At 32.0% G+C, this 16,588-nt stretch overlaps 3 protein-coding genes across 3 annotated transcripts; all 3 read right to left on the bottom strand.

The window, feature by feature from the left end:
• Positions 1–421: 421 nt before the first annotated feature.
• Positions 422–4,689, bottom strand: LOC107421631 (serine carboxypeptidase-like 42). The gene is made up of 10 exons (XM_016030911.4): positions 3,562–4,689; positions 3,109–3,216; positions 2,886–2,978; positions 2,699–2,791; positions 2,307–2,392; positions 1,890–2,168; positions 1,655–1,788; positions 1,210–1,302; positions 999–1,116; positions 422–886 (listed from the first exon to the last, which is right to left on the bottom strand). Exons 1-10 carry the CDS (start codon positions 3,812–3,814, stop codon positions 719–721), a joined length of 1,425 nt encoding a protein of 474 aa, XP_015886397.3. The 5' UTR covers positions 3,815–4,689; the 3' UTR covers positions 422–718.
• Positions 4,690–7,870: 3,181 nt separating this feature from the next.
• LOC107421638 (uncharacterized) lies at positions 7,871–10,570 on the bottom strand. Its single transcript, XM_016030918.4, has 5 exons — positions 10,094–10,570; positions 9,525–9,592; positions 9,254–9,429; positions 8,659–8,767; positions 7,871–8,387 (listed from the first exon to the last, which is right to left on the bottom strand). The coding sequence occupies exons 1-5, from the start codon at positions 10,395–10,397 to the stop codon at positions 8,079–8,081; spliced, it is 966 nt and encodes a 321-aa protein (XP_015886404.3). The 5' UTR covers positions 10,398–10,570; the 3' UTR covers positions 7,871–8,078.
• A 529-nt stretch (positions 10,571–11,099) lies between these two features.
• LOC107421627 (putative UDP-glucuronate:xylan alpha-glucuronosyltransferase 3) lies at positions 11,100–15,545 on the bottom strand. Its single transcript, XM_016030903.4, has 5 exons — positions 15,349–15,545; positions 15,096–15,197; positions 13,645–13,851; positions 12,736–13,373; positions 11,100–12,254 (listed from the first exon to the last, which is right to left on the bottom strand). Exons 2-5 carry the CDS (start codon positions 15,152–15,154, stop codon positions 11,224–11,226), a joined length of 1,935 nt encoding a protein of 644 aa, XP_015886389.1. The 5' UTR covers positions 15,155–15,197; positions 15,349–15,545; the 3' UTR covers positions 11,100–11,223.
• Between the last annotated feature and the right edge of the window lie 1,043 nt (positions 15,546–16,588).

Here is a 16,588-nt window from a genome sequence, read left to right as displayed (position 1 = left end):
CCATAGACACAAAAATAAACGACCTACACAATTTCTTTTTTTACAACAATAAGTAACAAATTTACATGTTTTATGAGTTAATTTAATTTTTATCAATTTGGATTGCTTCAACTTCACCTTATTTTCGGCTATTTTATCTCTATGGAAACAGTGCAATGGCAATGAACAATCAATAATCTTGAATTCGAATACTCAAACGTCAATATTACAAGAAATAATAATAATAATAATTAAATCATGCAATTTTGATATTAAAAGATTACATCTATTTTCTCATTCAATTTAAGTATGTGTTAATTAGTTCCAAGTTGCTGTTACTGACAGTTTTGAAGAATTGACAGTTTCAACATGGATTGTGAAAAGGATTCTTTCGATTAATAATTCATGCTACTTTATGCTTTTAAACCGAATAAGTTCAGAATTAGTTCCAATAAACCATTTTCATTTTCATTTAATCCAAACACAAATCTTTTTTTTTTTTTTTTTTTTTTTCATTTGACAGAGACAAGAACTTGGATGAAAGTGTTTATGCAGAATATCTCTGCTTGAGGCTACTAACTTTTCCAAAATACAATTGAAATTACAATTGCAGATAAATCAATCACCAATTCTTTTTTTTTCTTCTTTATTGCCCTTTCTGTTAAGCAAATTTTCTATTCTTTGAAACAGCTAACATTCTGCTACTACATTGTTGTAGATAGGCTTAAAACCTTTTTTCTCAATCATCAATCGATGGACGAGTCGTGTTTGGCAACCTTCGGCCATGCACGAATGAACTGAACAGATGCAATGCTCGCGATGGCTGTGCATATGGTACCATGTGAGCAGCACCCCTTACTGTTGCAAATGTCAACAGATTTCCATACTCAGTAGCCCAACCTCCCACCTAATTCAAAATGTGAAGCAGCATTAAGTTTTTGTTCAAAACATGGACTGCCTAAAGTTTTTTACATGAATTTTCAAAGAATAGAAACAGCTATTCAAAAATGCATAATCACCTGCCCCTTGTGAAACCAAGCTCCATAGGGGACTGTAATCTGGTAATCAAGTTCGTATGCTAGTTCGCGGACAAGTGTCCTAGAGCCCAATAATGGCACAACAGAATCTTGATCTCCACTGCAATTGGTTCACAATCATTTCCATCAGCCCAAAAAAACTCTAAAAGTAGCATATATGTTGGAGTCTTTTCATGCACAAAACACAAATTACCTGAAAACCCAAACTGGTATGTGATTATGAACTATCCTTTTGAGCAAGGGAAGGATATTGATATTACCATCGGTATCACTGTAATTTAGAACTCTGTGCAATACACAAAATGTGAAGATCGGTTATGTTACATAATGCAAGTTGTAAAAACCAATACATTATACATCATATGGTATGATTTCCAGGCCTAAGCACAGGATTGCTTGACAGGTTGAAGAAAAGAATATTTGGGAAGCAAAAGCAGTTATTGACAGAAGCAGATAACATCAAGTTTCATGGGAGTTGTAAAGGACTATTGCGCTATGAAAATGAAATTCGAAAAGCCAAAAGGATATCAAAGCATTGTACTTCCACTTTCAAGCAAAACATAGTTAAGATTGTTCAACTTACAAGATTTATTTCATTGATATTAAAGTTGATTGAAGCATCAAGTAAATTCACTTACTCACTGCACATAGACCAGCCATAAGGTAGTTTTGTACGATTTGCATGAAGAGCTTTCTGAACTTCGGGAAGATTGAAATAGAAACGTCTTTCGTAGCTCATACACACATCAACACCTATACTGATCTTAGTAGCCTGCAGAAGTGAGGGCAGGGTTGAATTAGAATTCCATATAAGCTACTCTGTTTCAGGGAAATGCAAAAATAAAACAAGTAATTAAGAGTTAAAAACAATACCAATTTTCGCAATCTCAGTTCTTGTTGAACAATAGCTGGATAACAAACATCAAGGATCACATCATAAGCATTTATGTAATCACTAACTATGCTGTTTGCTTCTGATAGTGCATGGTTGCACGGGTCAGTTACATTGTGAGGACTCGCATACTCATAATCATCAAAATGACATTTGTTCGTGATGGTAAGGAAAATTTCATCAGAAATCATTCCGTGTGACCAAAAGTATTCGTATGTTGATCGAGTATCCTGATCAAGCTTAAGCAGTGGATTCCCAATCTAGCAGAGAGAGCCAATTGGATAATTTTTAGATGAATTGAAACAAACATCATCCAGACAACCCAAAAAACTGTTTTAAGTATGTGACTGTTATGAATAAAAATTGATACATTCAATAAACATGTTAGGCTGTCTTACAGCAACTCCTTTCAGATTGAACTTGAAGTCAGATGAATGTTCATTGTGGTCCAATAAAGCAATAGCCAGCTGCGGTATATAGTGCCCTATACAACAAAAGTAATAGATATCAGAAACCAAGAAAAACAAGAAAAATAGGACAAAATCATGGATAATGAGAAAAACTGTGGTGTATAAGTTCATTCCCCAACTAGAAATTATCATAAACAACAAAGGACAAATCCTTTTCCTTCCCATTTATCATAGCAAGCATTAATTTTATTTTTACCTTTTTTACTTTACATGGGAACAGCATTTTATATAAATTTTTTGAAACAAAATAAGCACCCCATTTTTGAAGAAAGTGTTCCAGAAAAGTTCAATCAAAACTTTGGTAACTACTACTAGCCCACCTGCATAGCTTTCTCCGGTAAGAAACAAAGCTCTGGATTTGTAAGTTGGAAACTTCTCATACCATTTCATCATGAACATACGCATATCCTTGGCTGTTAAGGAGAATAACATATATGACCAGATTGCCTAAAATAAGCATAAACTAAAAATAAATAACAATAAAAATTTGTTAGCTATCTGTTTTACCAGTAGAAGCATCCCCGGTATTGTAATCTGAACTTGTATTTGAGTATGACCATCCAACACCAGCAGGAGACTCAACAAAGAGGAGATTAGAAGCTACAAAAAGATAAGGATAATAGGTAAAAAAATTTATATTAGTTTTCATAATCAAAAACAGTAAAATATACAGTACTTGCTAAAAATATGTTCCTGTATCATATACATATTCCATGCCACTTTTTCCTACCTCTATTCCAGGACATAGAATTTCTTCTGAGACCTCGTCCATCACCTTTAGGATAAAATGGTCCCAGCTCTGTAAAGGCACCTCCACCAATGGAAGAACAACCGGGACCTAAAACACCAAACTAGTCCATCAATACATAGTAATAAACCGGGAACAAAAAAAAAAGAATATTAATCATTCTAAGCACAGAAAACAGAATCGAACTGCATAGGGAAAAATGACACATTTCAATAAAATAAAATAAAATACAAAAAGGAATCTTAAACATTAGAAAGGCAAAGGAAGCACAAGTCCCAAAAAAAAAAACTACAAAACAAATTACAATTCTAAGCTAGAAAAGAACAAAATAGAAGGAATTAAACCAAAAGGAAAAACTAAAAACGCTTCAAATCTCAAAGTTCCCAGTTTCCAAACAAGGTAAAAAACTAGATCCAATTGAGAATAGGAACCAACCGCCATTGAGCCAGAGAGTTAGGGGCTTGCTATCAGGGTCTTTATCTGCTTCAACAAAATAGTAAAATAAGCTTCTTCCAGCTTTTACATCCACATCAACATACCCAGCATATTGTTTGAACCCAACTTTTGGTTGACCAGGGAGACTCAAAACCAGGTCCTCATCTGGGTATCCTTCAACAACAAGACCAACGAGCACCAACAAAGCACAGCTCAGCACAATTAAAACCCCACCAAACCTACACCTACCCATTTGAGAAAATCCCAAGTCTTTCACGGAAAACCCACCTCTTAATACATTCCTCGAAGTTCACCCTCTCAACTATATATAATAATGTAATACGTTATTCACATTACACCCGCCAAAAAAAAAAAAAAAACCAAAAGAGATATTTACCAACAAAAAAAGAAAACAGAAAAAGAGGGGTCTACCCAATAAAAGAAATATAGTAATAGTGAAAGATAATAAAAGAAGAAAAGTAAATCTTATCAAACAAATTTCAGTTATAACAGGCACGTGAATCCTGGAATACTTTAACGAAAAAGGTGTTTATATATATATATATATATATAAATATGAAGGTAGGAGATCTGGTTTTTATAAAATTTGCTATATCTATATATAATATTCTATCATAAATGCAGCCTCAAGAATAGCGAGAGAGAGAGAGTTGGTAGCAGATAATTCCTGTGCTTGGGAAAGTTACGTTTCAGTAAGAGGTTTTGCTGCCTAAACTGGTACACAGAGAGTGAGAGAGAGAGAGAGAGATGTTAAGAATCATCAGCATGATGATATAGCAATAGCCAAAATAAAATCTACTTCGCATCTAAGAAAGTATTCGAAGTAGGCATGAATCATCATAATCATAAATAAACCCACGAGTCTATATAAAAAACAAACACACCCACAAAGTTGTCTTCTTTGCCATACTTTATCAGCTTCAACAGGATGGTTTTGGTATAAACTAGAATTAAAACAAATAAAAAAAAACCCAAAAAATAATAAAAAAGATCAGTCTTTTTCAAAGAGAGTGAGAGACACTGTCCAATTAAAGCACATAAAAAAGGTTCACAAACTCCTTTTGGTTTGCACTTTATCCTTTGGAAGAAGACAATGTATCAGACCTCATTCCTCATAGTCTAGCCGTTTGCTTTGATTCTGCAGCTCACTTTAGTACTTTACAGCCCACAATCAGAATTATTTTTTCGGTTAAAAAAAATTAAAATTTTATCTGGAGTCCAAAACTCCAAATGAAAAAGCCAAGTTGATCTTTCAGTCAAAAGCAATTAACTACTATTTTGTTTGGACATGGAAATAGAATTCTGAACAATGGAACAAGAATAATGGGTAATACATACAGACAAAAGTTATTCCAGCGCCGATGTCAAACAAATTTTTTTATAATTTGAATTTTGGTTTTTGCAATGCTACTGAATATGGCCTCCCTTAGTTGAAAAAGTATGTTTATTTTCTTCATTTCTTTTTTAAGGTATAATATGGGCCATTGAAAACAGAGCCATAAACTCTCTGTTTTTTCTCATTTAGTTTGCTAAAATTATGATTTCCTAATCACTAGTAAAAAGTTGTTCCTCTTCTTGTTTTTGATGGTGGTACCTTACATCTTCAAAAAATGGTCATGGTAATTTAAGGGCTGATTAATAATGGTTGATCTTTCTTTTTTATTTAAAAAAAAAAAAAAAAAAAAAAAGGGTTAAAACTTTCCTCCATGTTGATGGACAATTGCTGTTTTTGATACTTATGGTTTTCTTCACCTTTCCCAACACCTCAATATAAAAGTCCAAAAACTAAAGTACAATAAAATTGCTGGGCCTGTATGCAAATTATGGCGCTAAGGACTAATCAGTTTTTTCTCCATTTTTTTTGTGTCTAAAATTGAATAAAAATGTGGATAATGGATTAGCATAGTAAGGATTAAAAGAGTCAAAACCAGACATGAAGCCAAAGGAGGATTCCAAGCATGATGCATTTTGCATAATGAGTTTCCACATTTTTCACTCTATGGACCAGCCTGGTGGGACAACAGTGTATGTATGATACTCTTGGCTGCTAGTGTTCCACCAGGACCACCACACACAGCACAGCACAGCACGCCTATCACTTTTCTATCCACTATTTCAAAGTCAAAGATACCTTCCCCACTCAAAGGAGTAGAAGAGGATGAAACCGTTCATTAAGAAACTTATTAGAAAAGTGTGGAAATGGAAAGCCCAATCATACCACTCGAACACACGTGCAAAACCATTGTGATTCCATGAACATGGTGAATCACCTTTTCTTTTCTTTTTTTGGTAATAACATGGTAAATCACCTAAACCAATAATTAATTTTTTTCATTTTAAAGTTGAATTAATGTTAAATATGAGATCTTTTTATCAATTAAATAGATGAAATGACAACACTTTTTCTTGTTGCCCCAGAAGACTTTTATTTTTATTATTATTATTTTTGAATCCCATTCCCAGGTGGTATGTTGGGTTATCTTTTGTTCACTTGTATCTTTAACCGGTATACTAAAACCAATAATAAAAAGGGTTAATTGTTAATTAGTATTAAAACATTTAGGGTTCTGTGAATTGAAATTTTAAGGAGTGTGAATTAAACTTTGAAATTTAAAATTGTTTAAATTGATTATTAAAGTTTCAAATTTGTTGTAAATCAAGCTAATTAACTAGTGATATTAATTTTAATATTAAATAAAATTAGCATGTCGTTTCCATGCTAATATAATAATTTATTTTTTTAAAAAAATAATAATAATAATTTTTTATTATTTTATTTTATATTAATGGTTTTTTATTTGAAAATTTGTATTCATTTTTATTTTATTTGAATTAAAATTTAAAAAAAAATTAAATATTTTTGGATCAAAAATTAGATAAAAAGTAAAAATAAAGTTGGAATATTCAATGTAATAGAATAATTTTATTAGATCAAAAAATTTTTAAAAAATTATTTTATTAGACTAAAAATTAATAATAATCTTTTCCACCTAAACTATAAAAGAAAAAAAAGACCGAAATTACAAAAATAATAATTAGACAAACGTGAAAATAAAAATAAAATTGAAAATTTTGCTCTAGTAAAAAACACCAAATATTAAATAAAATAATTTATTAGACCGAAAATTTATAATAATTTTGTTTACAACCAAACCATAAAAAGTAAAAATTAGATAAAAAAAAATAAAAATGAATTTAAACTTTTTTTTTGGGGTCTAATATAGAAAATAAAAATAAACTTATTATTATTGATTTTATTTTTATTATTTTTTTATTTGGTCTAATAATTTATTCTTATTCTTTTTAAAATCTTTATTTTTTAAAGTAAAAGTGGTTCATTCTTTTTTTAATCTTTCTATGATTGTTCATTCTTTGTAGAATCAAGTGATTCGTAAATACATATAGATAAATCTACTGTCCTTTTCTTCTGACCCAAAAAAATAATAATAATAATTATAAAAATTAAATTTTATTTTTATTTTTGTCCAATTTTTGGTCTTTTTTTTTTAATTTGGATTAATTTTTTTATAGTTTGGACATAAAAAAAATTATTATTAATTCTTGGTTTATTTAAATTATTTTATTTAATTTTTAGTCTAGTGGAAATATTTTTATTAGACCAAAATTCCACTTTTATTTTAAATTTTTATTTATTGTTTAGATTTTATCTAAAAATATTTAATTTCATTAAAATTTTAGTTTAAATAAAATAAGATTGAATATAATTTTCCGAATAAAAAATCATAAATATAAAATAGAAAATTAAAAACTTATTTTTCTCAAAAAGTATTTTTTTTAATTTTTTTGTTAAAAACAAATTATGACATCAATATGATATTAGTATATTGACGTTATCTAATGGCAAAATCAACATTATTGGTCAATTAAAACTGATTTGCAATAAATTTGAAATTTTAAAAATTCAATTCAAGCAATTTCAAAATTTAAGGTTTAATTCACATGACCATGAAACTTCAAGTTACTAATTAACGATTAACCCTAATAAAAACCATCTGTTTCTTAAATGTATTTATTATTTGCTGGAATTAGATGCCTTCTGATGTTATTTTGATTGTTCCATGAGCAACATAAGTAAAATAGTACCTCTTCAAACTTTAAGCTGGCAGCCTCAAACTTATAGCCTGCAAATCACTATGGTTAGCAGGCATTTTGATGCCACATCTTTTTACATGAATTTTTTTTTTCTCTTTTTGGCAAAAAAGAATGAAGAATAATCAGTTTCTTTTTTCTTTTTACCTTGCAAATTTCTACAGCTAAGAAATAAATCTACCAAAAGAAATGACACTAAAAACGCACAATTAAGTAAGAAAATTGAAACTCATAATGTCAAAAATACAATTATATCCCTATAGTGGCAAACTGAGAAAAATAACCTTTACATAAATTTTAACTTTAAATTTTAGTATGCTATATATTGATCTTCATGTATAGACATAAGGTTTTAACAGTGAAAAAAATATTACAAAATGGAATAGTCAAATTTCAGAATACAAGCGCACTAAACGCAAGTAATCAAAGGGTGTGCTCAAACGCCACTCCCTTTGCTTTTTGCTTAATGGTCTCCCTTTCCCTGCTTTTTCTCTATTTTTCCTCACATCTGCTAAGCCCCAAATGCAACACTCAGTCTCCATATCAAAAGAAAGAAGCCTGAAAACACCATCATTTTCAGAAGGTGAACCGGTTTCATCTATCTCGCTGACATATTTCACATACATAGGCCTATCTTTGAACCGATCTAGGTCATTCGGAATACGAACTACTCTTTCAACACCAGGAGATGACACCTGAGAAGGACTAATCTGTTTAGACCCAAAAGGGCAAAAGGCACAAAAATAATAGTTGTTTGGGTTAAACCTGCCAAACTAAGTCAGCTGTAGTCCTACAGAATCTAGAGCAATCAACCATGTCTACCAATTATTTGGCTAAAATTAAGGTTTCATGTCTAAGGTTATCAATTAATGTCTCTTCCCCTATCATAGAATGCTAAATAATTTAAGATAAAAAAGGAAACAGAAACAAATCAAATAGTTAGAGAAACCAAAAAAAAAAAAACACCTCCAAAGTCATATTCTCAGGTACTGATTTAGCAACTTCTGCTTCATCTAACCGTGCCCGATAGGTTCTAGAAAAGGCTTCAATATCTTCCATGCTGGGGGAACCAGACCTGTGATGCATCATTGTTCTTTAGTACATAAATTCCTTGCATAACATATGGAGGAAAAATAATTACTAGAAAGTTTTTATCATTAACAACAGATACCGATTTAATAAACAAAAAAATATTTCTATGCATTCCAGATATAATGCATATATCTTAAAGTGAAAATTTGATTTAGGGGAAACCAATTAGATAGAGAAAATTACATCTAGATAAAATTCAGCATGTTTCAATAAGGATAGTTAATACTTGCTTAGAGGCATCTTTAGAAGCATAAAACATGCAAGAACATAACTCCACCGAATAATGCATGTCAATTTTTAAAGTTTAAAATCATTTCTCTTTTCTCATTCACAGAATTTTCAACAAAATCAATGAAATTCCACAGTACTATTAAAACTATTTCATACTTATTTCATCAATTTTGTTCACCTACAATATATGCTCTGCAAAAAATTTTATGCCTCAAGAAAAGCTCCCACTGATGCTTACTTGTTAGAAAGTGTTTCGATACGCACTTGGATGGTTGAATTTGACAACGTTTTAAAGGCATATATTTTCAATTCGCCGTCGAAGGAAAGAGAAACTTCTTCAGCAATCTCCAATGCTTTTTTATCCCACCATGTCCCAGCAAGAGAAATTCCACCCCCTCCAGCTCCATCTCCAGCCTTCAACCAAAAAAACAAATCTTTTGTCAGCATATTGTCAATGTTTAGTATCCAAAACTAGGAGGAGTATCAACAACTTTAACACAAACACTTACATAGAGCTCAGCATCGTCTGCTACATATTCGTCTTCAAAATAACCATCAACATCATCCAAGGATTCTTCTATAAAACAGAATACCATTCAGACAAGGAACAATTATAAGCTATTTTTAAATGATAGGAAAATGGGAAATCCTAAATATTACTCAGTTGCTTATACTTAGCGGAAAAATACTGTAGCATAGTGCAGACACTGTTGGCCAAATCCAGAGCTGACCCGAAAGTATTCAATAATAAAATAACTATTATGGATAATAAACAATTCCAAATGAATATAAACGTCAAAATGACCACAAAATTATTACATGAAAAATGTCAAAAACAAAAATTCGGTACTTTGTAGCATTTAACTTTGGTTTAAGCAGTTCTGGTTTCTTTTTTCTTTTTTTTCACAATCAAAATCAAACTAACTAAATGCATAAGAACAAAAAGAACAGCACAAAGAAAATAGTTAAATTTAAGTCAAGTGAGATAACAAAATTTCGAGCACATAAACTTTGAAACTGAAATACAAAACTAAAAAGGAAAAAAGAGCAAGTGGAATTGGGTAGGTTTTTTTTTTACCATCTTCGTATTCGTCAAGAAAAACGTCGTCTTCTTCATCGTCTTCTGAAACTTCTTGGATAATGGTTGGTTTGAGAAGTGGCTGGTGGTGGTCAGGCTCTGAGCGTCTGTTTTTGCGGGCATGGAGTATGTGGTGGGACTTGTTTGGAAAATAAGGAAATGGGTATGCCCAAAATGGTAAAATAAACTTGCGGGGCGATGAGAGAGAAGGCCTTTGGAAGTGTGAAGTGGTCGTCGTGGTGAAGCTTGGTTGTGAAAATGAAATCACAGAGGCTCTCGAATTCCATGATATGAATACGTTCATTTTTATAATTTTTTTTTAATTTTATCTGGGAATTCGAATTCTATAATTACCAGAAAAACCCAAAACAAATTGGAGTGCAATTTTGAATTCGGCTCTGTCAGAAAGAATGAGAAAGCTGAACCTGAACCTGAACCAGAAAACTGGAGCGGATGTTAATTTGGAAGAGAAGATTAACCTTGTAAACGTCGACGTTTTATTTAATTAAATACTTCAAAAGGAGAAGACAATTCTGTTACTTTATTATTATTATTATTACTATTATAATTAATATATAATAAATAAATGCTTGTCATTTAAAAGAAATCAATCAAGCTGAAATTCTCATCTACTTAACAAAAAATGATAGGATTAAAAAAAATAAAATAAAATAAAATTTTGCAGGATATTTTTATGATAAATTTTAAATGCCGATAATAAACGTGAAATAAAAAAATTCAAAATAGATGTTTATGTAATTTATTTGAATCACATATAAAGTTTAATAGTATATGTGTTTCTTTCTGTTTTCTTTAAACACCATAAGATGATTAAGAGTCATTGTATAATCTCATACAGCATCAAAAAGCAGCAAACGGGTACAAATATATGCCAAACGGAAAGAAGAATAGGGTGTAAAATACGTTTCCAGAAAAATGGTATTATTAATTACATTGAACCAGTTGATCTGGATCATGTAACAATTTTAAGAAGAAGAAGATCACATTTTTATCACATCCCAAGAATGTAAAATATATTGAACTGTAACTGTGTCATCTACATTGGGTATGCATGTATGGAAAAAAAATTATAACAAAAAAAAAAAAAGAAAAAAAGAAAAAAAAGAGAGTTATGAAGAAGAAAGTGATGCTGTAGTAATCGCAGGTGGTGTTGGAGTAGCAGTTGCATTATCGGTCCAGTTCTTTTCGCCCCAGTGCCATAACATGCTCTCCCAGAAGCAGAACTCCTCGAAGCATGTCTTCAAACGCTTATCTTTGATCTTAATTTTCCAGTGACCATCTGTGTAATTTCCTTTCTCAGCTTGTCTTCGATCCCACTCTAATGCCGCCTTCTGCTTGGACCTGAGTAGACAGAACTTATGCAAGTTTTCTGGCATGGCATCGTGAACTTTCCACCATGTTTTGTGTGCAACATCGCTGGCAAACTCCTGCAAAATGTCCACATTCCAGTTGCAGTCGTAGTCCCTGAAGCAAAGCCATGGTTTGTTACCAAGATAGTGGAGGACATAAAGGATTGGTGGATCAGCTCCAAAGAGGCGAGTTTTCATCTCCTTTTTCTCTACTTCATCACCTTCCCAAAAATGTTTCAAGAAGTTCATGTGTTTTGGGATCCTGTGCCACCATGTGAAGATTTCATTGAGATACCCCTGGTCCCCGCCATTGTAGGACACAATGTCATTGATGTGATCCATCAGAAGCTGGAATGTACAGTTTGATGGTTCAAGAACCATGACACCTGAGTTGAACAGAGTAGCATTATTTCCCGTGGCTGATATCTCAGGCATTTCAAATAGGAAATCAATGTTTCTGAGTATAAGCATGTCAGCATCGATAAAAATGATTTTGTCGTAATCAGTCAGCTGCCAAAGACGGAATTTGCTGTAGTTCCACTCGTTATATGCCTCAGGTTCAGCTTTAGGATTTCTAATTCTTTTGATTGTGTGGATTTTCCACCCAGCAGCTGCCAACCCACCTCGGTGATACTCACTAATTGATTCATCCACAAGTATTACAAGATCTCGTGTTGAACCAGCCATGCGAATACTCTGTGCAGCAGTAATGGCCCCACAAACATATACATGGGCAGAGTGTAGGATTGTCGCATATGCTTCGCGGTGTGCTCGTTCTGAGTGAAAATTTTCTGCTTAAAAATACTTGGTTAGTTTGTTACTTCTAAAGCATTTGCAACAATAAGATCTATAAAATTTCACAAGCAATCTTTTCTGACTCTTTCTCATGAAGGAAAATGACTGAAGAACATGCACTCAGCTGCTCCAACAAGCAGAATTAAGGTACGCTTCTTCATGAACAACACCCAAACAACAAAACCAAACATATTCTGCACATTTTGTGATCCCATTATCACCTATGATGGTGATTGCTATTCTTCTCAAACATACAATTCCTGAGCATAGATGCATATAGGAGCATTTCTTAACCAAAGAATTCACCAAAACATATAGGGGGCTAGGGGTAAAAAAATAAAAAATAAAAATAAAAGAAAGTGTTAAAATGAAGTGGTAGACTAGCAGCGTTCATGTCATGGCATCAAAAGCTATAGCTTAAAAATCAAAGGAAAAAACTATTAAAGCTGCATAAAGAATGAATGATTTAAGTCCTACCTTTAGCCTTAAGGGGAACAGCAAGCTCACATGACCCCACAGGGAGCTGTAGCTTATCTCTCAACGTATTCCGGTTTGGTTCGTATAGCCAAGCATCCCCTTCTCGTATAATAAGATCCTTGCAAGTGAATAGATTTGGTAGTGGAAGGCATTCAGTCACAAAAAGCACACGAACTGGATGATATCCTTTGGCAGATGAAGCAAGCCTAGCTGCTTCAAGCTGCAAATGTAAACGAGCAACATCTCTTGACCAGCTCCCCGACTTGTTGCAGGGAAGCTTGACAGCAATAAGATCAAGTCGAGGTTTTCCAGGAATCTGGATCTTTGGTAGAGAAGGACAAGTAGGAAACTCAAAATCTTCCTCTTCGTCTATCCATTCAGGGTACAGGGACTCCCATGTTATGTTGTACAGGGCATGGTCCAGGTGTAGAACAACATGCTCAGCATCAGGTATCAGCTCCTTCCACTGATCAATCTCACCGTCATTGAAGTTTAATAGGCCAACTCCCCGATATGTATCCTTGTCAGTCAATTTCTCTATGGCATTCGAAATTTGGTCCCAGTTGGTGTCTAAGACTGATTGGTAACGTAAATCTGGGGCAGCACCATCTCTTATCCATCGTTCAAAAGAAGTGGGTCTGCATGCAATAATCATCCCTCAAGACATTACAAGAAGGAAAGCTGATTCTCTACAAGGTTTTACTCAGAAAAATATTTGAAATTCAGGCAATGAGAGGTTAATTTCAAATCACCAAAATGTAGCACTTTACTATTAAGAGACAACAAGGATGTCAGTCATTGTAGCCAAATTGTACTTCTCCCCCTTTAATGAGGGAGAAATCCCGAGCTATTCTCATAATGGAGCTAGTAAAAGGAAGTGAAAGCAAGTTAGCAGCCAATAGAACATACCGGGTTACAGAATTGGACAGATGTTCTGTACTATAAAATGCGGGAGAGAGGAAGAGTCCCAAAAAAGTTGCCAATGTTATAATGACTAACACAACTTTCAAGGTTGGCTTGTACTTTGAATTCCGATATTGAACAGGAATGTGGAGTGCCCGCTCAATATCTTTTAAAACTTTATTTCTTTGGAACCTTCGTTTGTTTGTGTCCTCACTGTAACAAGAAAATATTCATGACTACATGAGGACAGCCCATATAGCAAGTGAAAAAGAAAATGAAAAGAGCAACCAAAAGAATAGCAGAAATGTGAAGAGCAACCAATGACATTGAAGAAAATCTCCATTAACTAATTTGTTTCCAATCAGCTAATTCTAGAAAATTATGGAAAGATATAGTGAAACACTGTAAACACAACTTTTTTTCATCCCCATCAAAACAATAAATTCATTTCCTGAAAAAAAAAATAATAATAATAATAAATAAAGGGGAAAAAAACCCAAAAAAAAAACCAAAAAAAAAAAAAAAAACAAAAAGGGAGGGCAAGAGCTATAGTAAAAACCAATTATGTTAAAGACAAAACTATAATCAGCAACTCCCTTATTTTCTTGTTCCCCCTTGTTAGATCTTAAAGAATATTGAAATTGGTTCACGTTTTGCAACCTTAGTTGTAAAAAGAGCAATATCCGAAACCAAAATATTTGAGTATAATATATATACATGAAGAACTGAAGCTTTAATTAATAAAGCCACAGAAAACTCCTCTCAACATCACATTTTCTCGAATAATTCTTTCAACAAGAAACATGCAAATTCGGAAAGCACTTCTGTTCAATAATATTTCCTAAACTAAATTAAAGTATTACCATATGCACAAATGCAAACATATTTACAGGTATACCCACTCCAACAATCGGTTAGAACACCTTTCTTTATGGATGAAAATCTGAAAAAAAATACTGAAAACGATTTAACAAGCCAGGCCAAAAGACCAAAGAGATTCAGTGAGGAAAGAAACGCCAACCAAAACACAAATATCTAATTTGGGAAACTTCGAGTTGGTAAATGCAGAAGTATAATTCATTATTTTACACCAAGAAAACAAATGCCGAAGCACTCAAAACTATCTTAACAAAATTAAATAAGCAAACAATAACCCATTATCACCAACAAGCACTAAAATCCCTCAAAGAAAACAAACACAGAACTTTCTCTTCACTACTAATTTTATTTTCTTTGAAAAGACTAATCCTACACACACAATTCAAATCTTGTAAGACTCAACACTTTCATGAGGCTCACTCTACATCCTAATTACACAAACACTGAAACACCTATGCACAAATTAAACAATTTTCCAGGAAATCGCAATCATCCTTCACAACCCAATTAAGCTAAAACCCAGAAATGAAAGCAATGAAACACAGAAAACAAAGAGACAGAGACAGAAAGAGACTGACTTAGCTGAAGCAGACAAACGGAGTCTGGGCTCCACGGGACTCGGAGAAGCTCCTCTCATCTCAATCGATTAAGCAACAAGATGAGAGTGGCACCATCTGATTCTGATTTAGAGAAAAAACAAATGCAAGCACAAAAACAGAAAAAAAAGAAGGTATTTTTATTACTTTATGGAAACACCCAAAAAACAAAAAAAAAAAAAAACAGATTCAGAGAAGCAAATACAGAGAACTGAAAACGAAAAGTAGAAAATACCCAGTTGCTGTGATCTATTTAAAAGAGTGAGTAGCGGAGCTTTTGCCGGCTTAAAAAGAGTTAAAGACTGCCATAGAAGGCAGTTAATTCATTACTTTTTCATGCTCTTGTCTAAAACCCGGTAATCCAATAAAATATTGACTCAGACCAGTCAATGTTAGAGTTCTTTAAATATATCTTCTAAACTTTACATTTTAGAGAATGAAATGGACAAAAAATGTTTCTCCTTTTTTTTTTTTTTTAATTCAATAAAAATATTCTCCTGGTTTTTCCTCTTAAAAGATAGTCAAATTTCACTTTTTTTCTTTTCCTGTTATTTGGGTGATGTTTAAGTTTATTCTTTTCTTGTGTAATAGTGTAGGTGCAGAATGATTTGGTTGGGGATAAGTGATAAAAAAAAAAAAAAAAGAACAATGATTAAGAAAACTAATAAGTGGAAACTTTTTGGGTTATTTACAATTTCTTTATCAAATAATAGTAATTTTGAATCTAGAACTTTAAAAATATTTAAAAATTAATTTCTTTTGTTGAACAATCTGTCATTGCCAATTTGATTCTTGCTCTTAATGGTTAAAAATGCATACTTGTACTCAATTATGTCATTTGCATGAATGATGGAAAATAAATATTATTTTTTTATTTCAATTCATTTATATTTATGCCATAAAATCTTGTGCAAATCTGTTTTAGTATTTTTTTGGTGTTTGATTAATTTGGTCCAACAACCATAGGAAATATAAATAATATTTTTTTTGGGGGGGTTGGTGAGCAAGATTAAATTACGTGTTTTATTTTGTTTAAATAAATTTTGTCAACCATAGTAGTTGTTAATTGTTATTTCCTGATCATTATTTTAGATGGATAAGGATGTCCTTAAGCTACCTAAAAGTGAATTAAGAATGTCCAGTTCATCATTTATCTATCTCCTACCCAAAAAGAAATATTAGGTCATGTTTTGCCATGTTTTTTATTTTTTATTTTTAAAATATTATTTTAAAAATAAAAAAATTAAAAATTATTTTTAGTTGTTTTTTGAAAACAAAGATATTTAACTAGTAATGTTTAATAACAATAGTTTTTCAAACTAAAAAATAAAAAACAGAAAATATCATTTTAATGTTTTTTAAATTTTATTTTTTTTAATTTGTTTTCTAAAACCATTTTTAAAAACTGATGGCCAAATATACGATCTTTTGTTTTGGAAATAATTTTATGTTTTATAAAACAGAAAATTGTTTTA

The sequence above is a fragment of the Ziziphus jujuba genome, chromosome 5 (genome assembly GCF_031755915.1).
Source record: "Ziziphus jujuba cultivar Dongzao chromosome 5, ASM3175591v1".
Taxonomy (NCBI): Eukaryota; Viridiplantae; Streptophyta; class Magnoliopsida; order Rosales; family Rhamnaceae; genus Ziziphus; species Ziziphus jujuba.
This window is presented reverse-complemented; position numbering and strand designations above follow the sequence as displayed.

Excerpts from the sequence above, each read along its gene's own strand:
- LOC107421627 (XM_016030903.4), bottom strand. The coding sequence starts at position 15,154 with ATGAGAGGAGCTTCTCCGAGTCCCGTGGAGCCCAGACTCCGTTTGTCT. Across the intron at positions 13,852-15,095 it reads CGTTTGTCTGCTTCAGCTAA|TGAGGACACAAACAAACGAA; the intron begins GTCAGTCTCTTT and ends TTCTTGTTACAG. Across the intron at positions 12,255-12,735 it reads TGTTCCCCTTAAGGCTAAAG|AAAATTTTCACTCAGAACGA; the intron begins GTAGGACTTAAA and ends ATTTTTAAGCAG.
- LOC107421638 (XM_016030918.4), bottom strand. The coding sequence starts at position 10,397 with ATGAACGTATTCATATCATGGAATTCGAGAGCCTCTGTGATTTCATTT. Across the intron at positions 9,430-9,524 it reads CAGACGATGCTGAGCTCTAT|GCTGGAGATGGAGCTGGAGG; the intron begins GTAAGTGTTTGT and ends TTTTGGTTGAAG. Across the intron at positions 8,768-9,253 it reads ATCGAAACACTTTCTAACAA|GTCTGGTTCCCCCAGCATGG; the intron begins GTAAGCATCAGT and ends GATGCATCACAG.
- LOC107421631 (XM_016030911.4), bottom strand. The coding sequence starts at position 3,814 with ATGGGTAGGTGTAGGTTTGGTGGGGTTTTAATTGTGCTGAGCTGTGCT. Across the intron at positions 2,169-2,306 it reads TCAATCTGAAAGGAGTTGCT|ATTGGGAATCCACTGCTTAA; the intron begins GTAAGACAGCCT and ends TCTCTCTGCTAG. Across the intron at positions 1,789-1,889 it reads AACTGAGATTGCGAAAATTG|GCTACTAAGATCAGTATAGG; the intron begins GTATTGTTTTTA and ends TCACTTCTGCAG.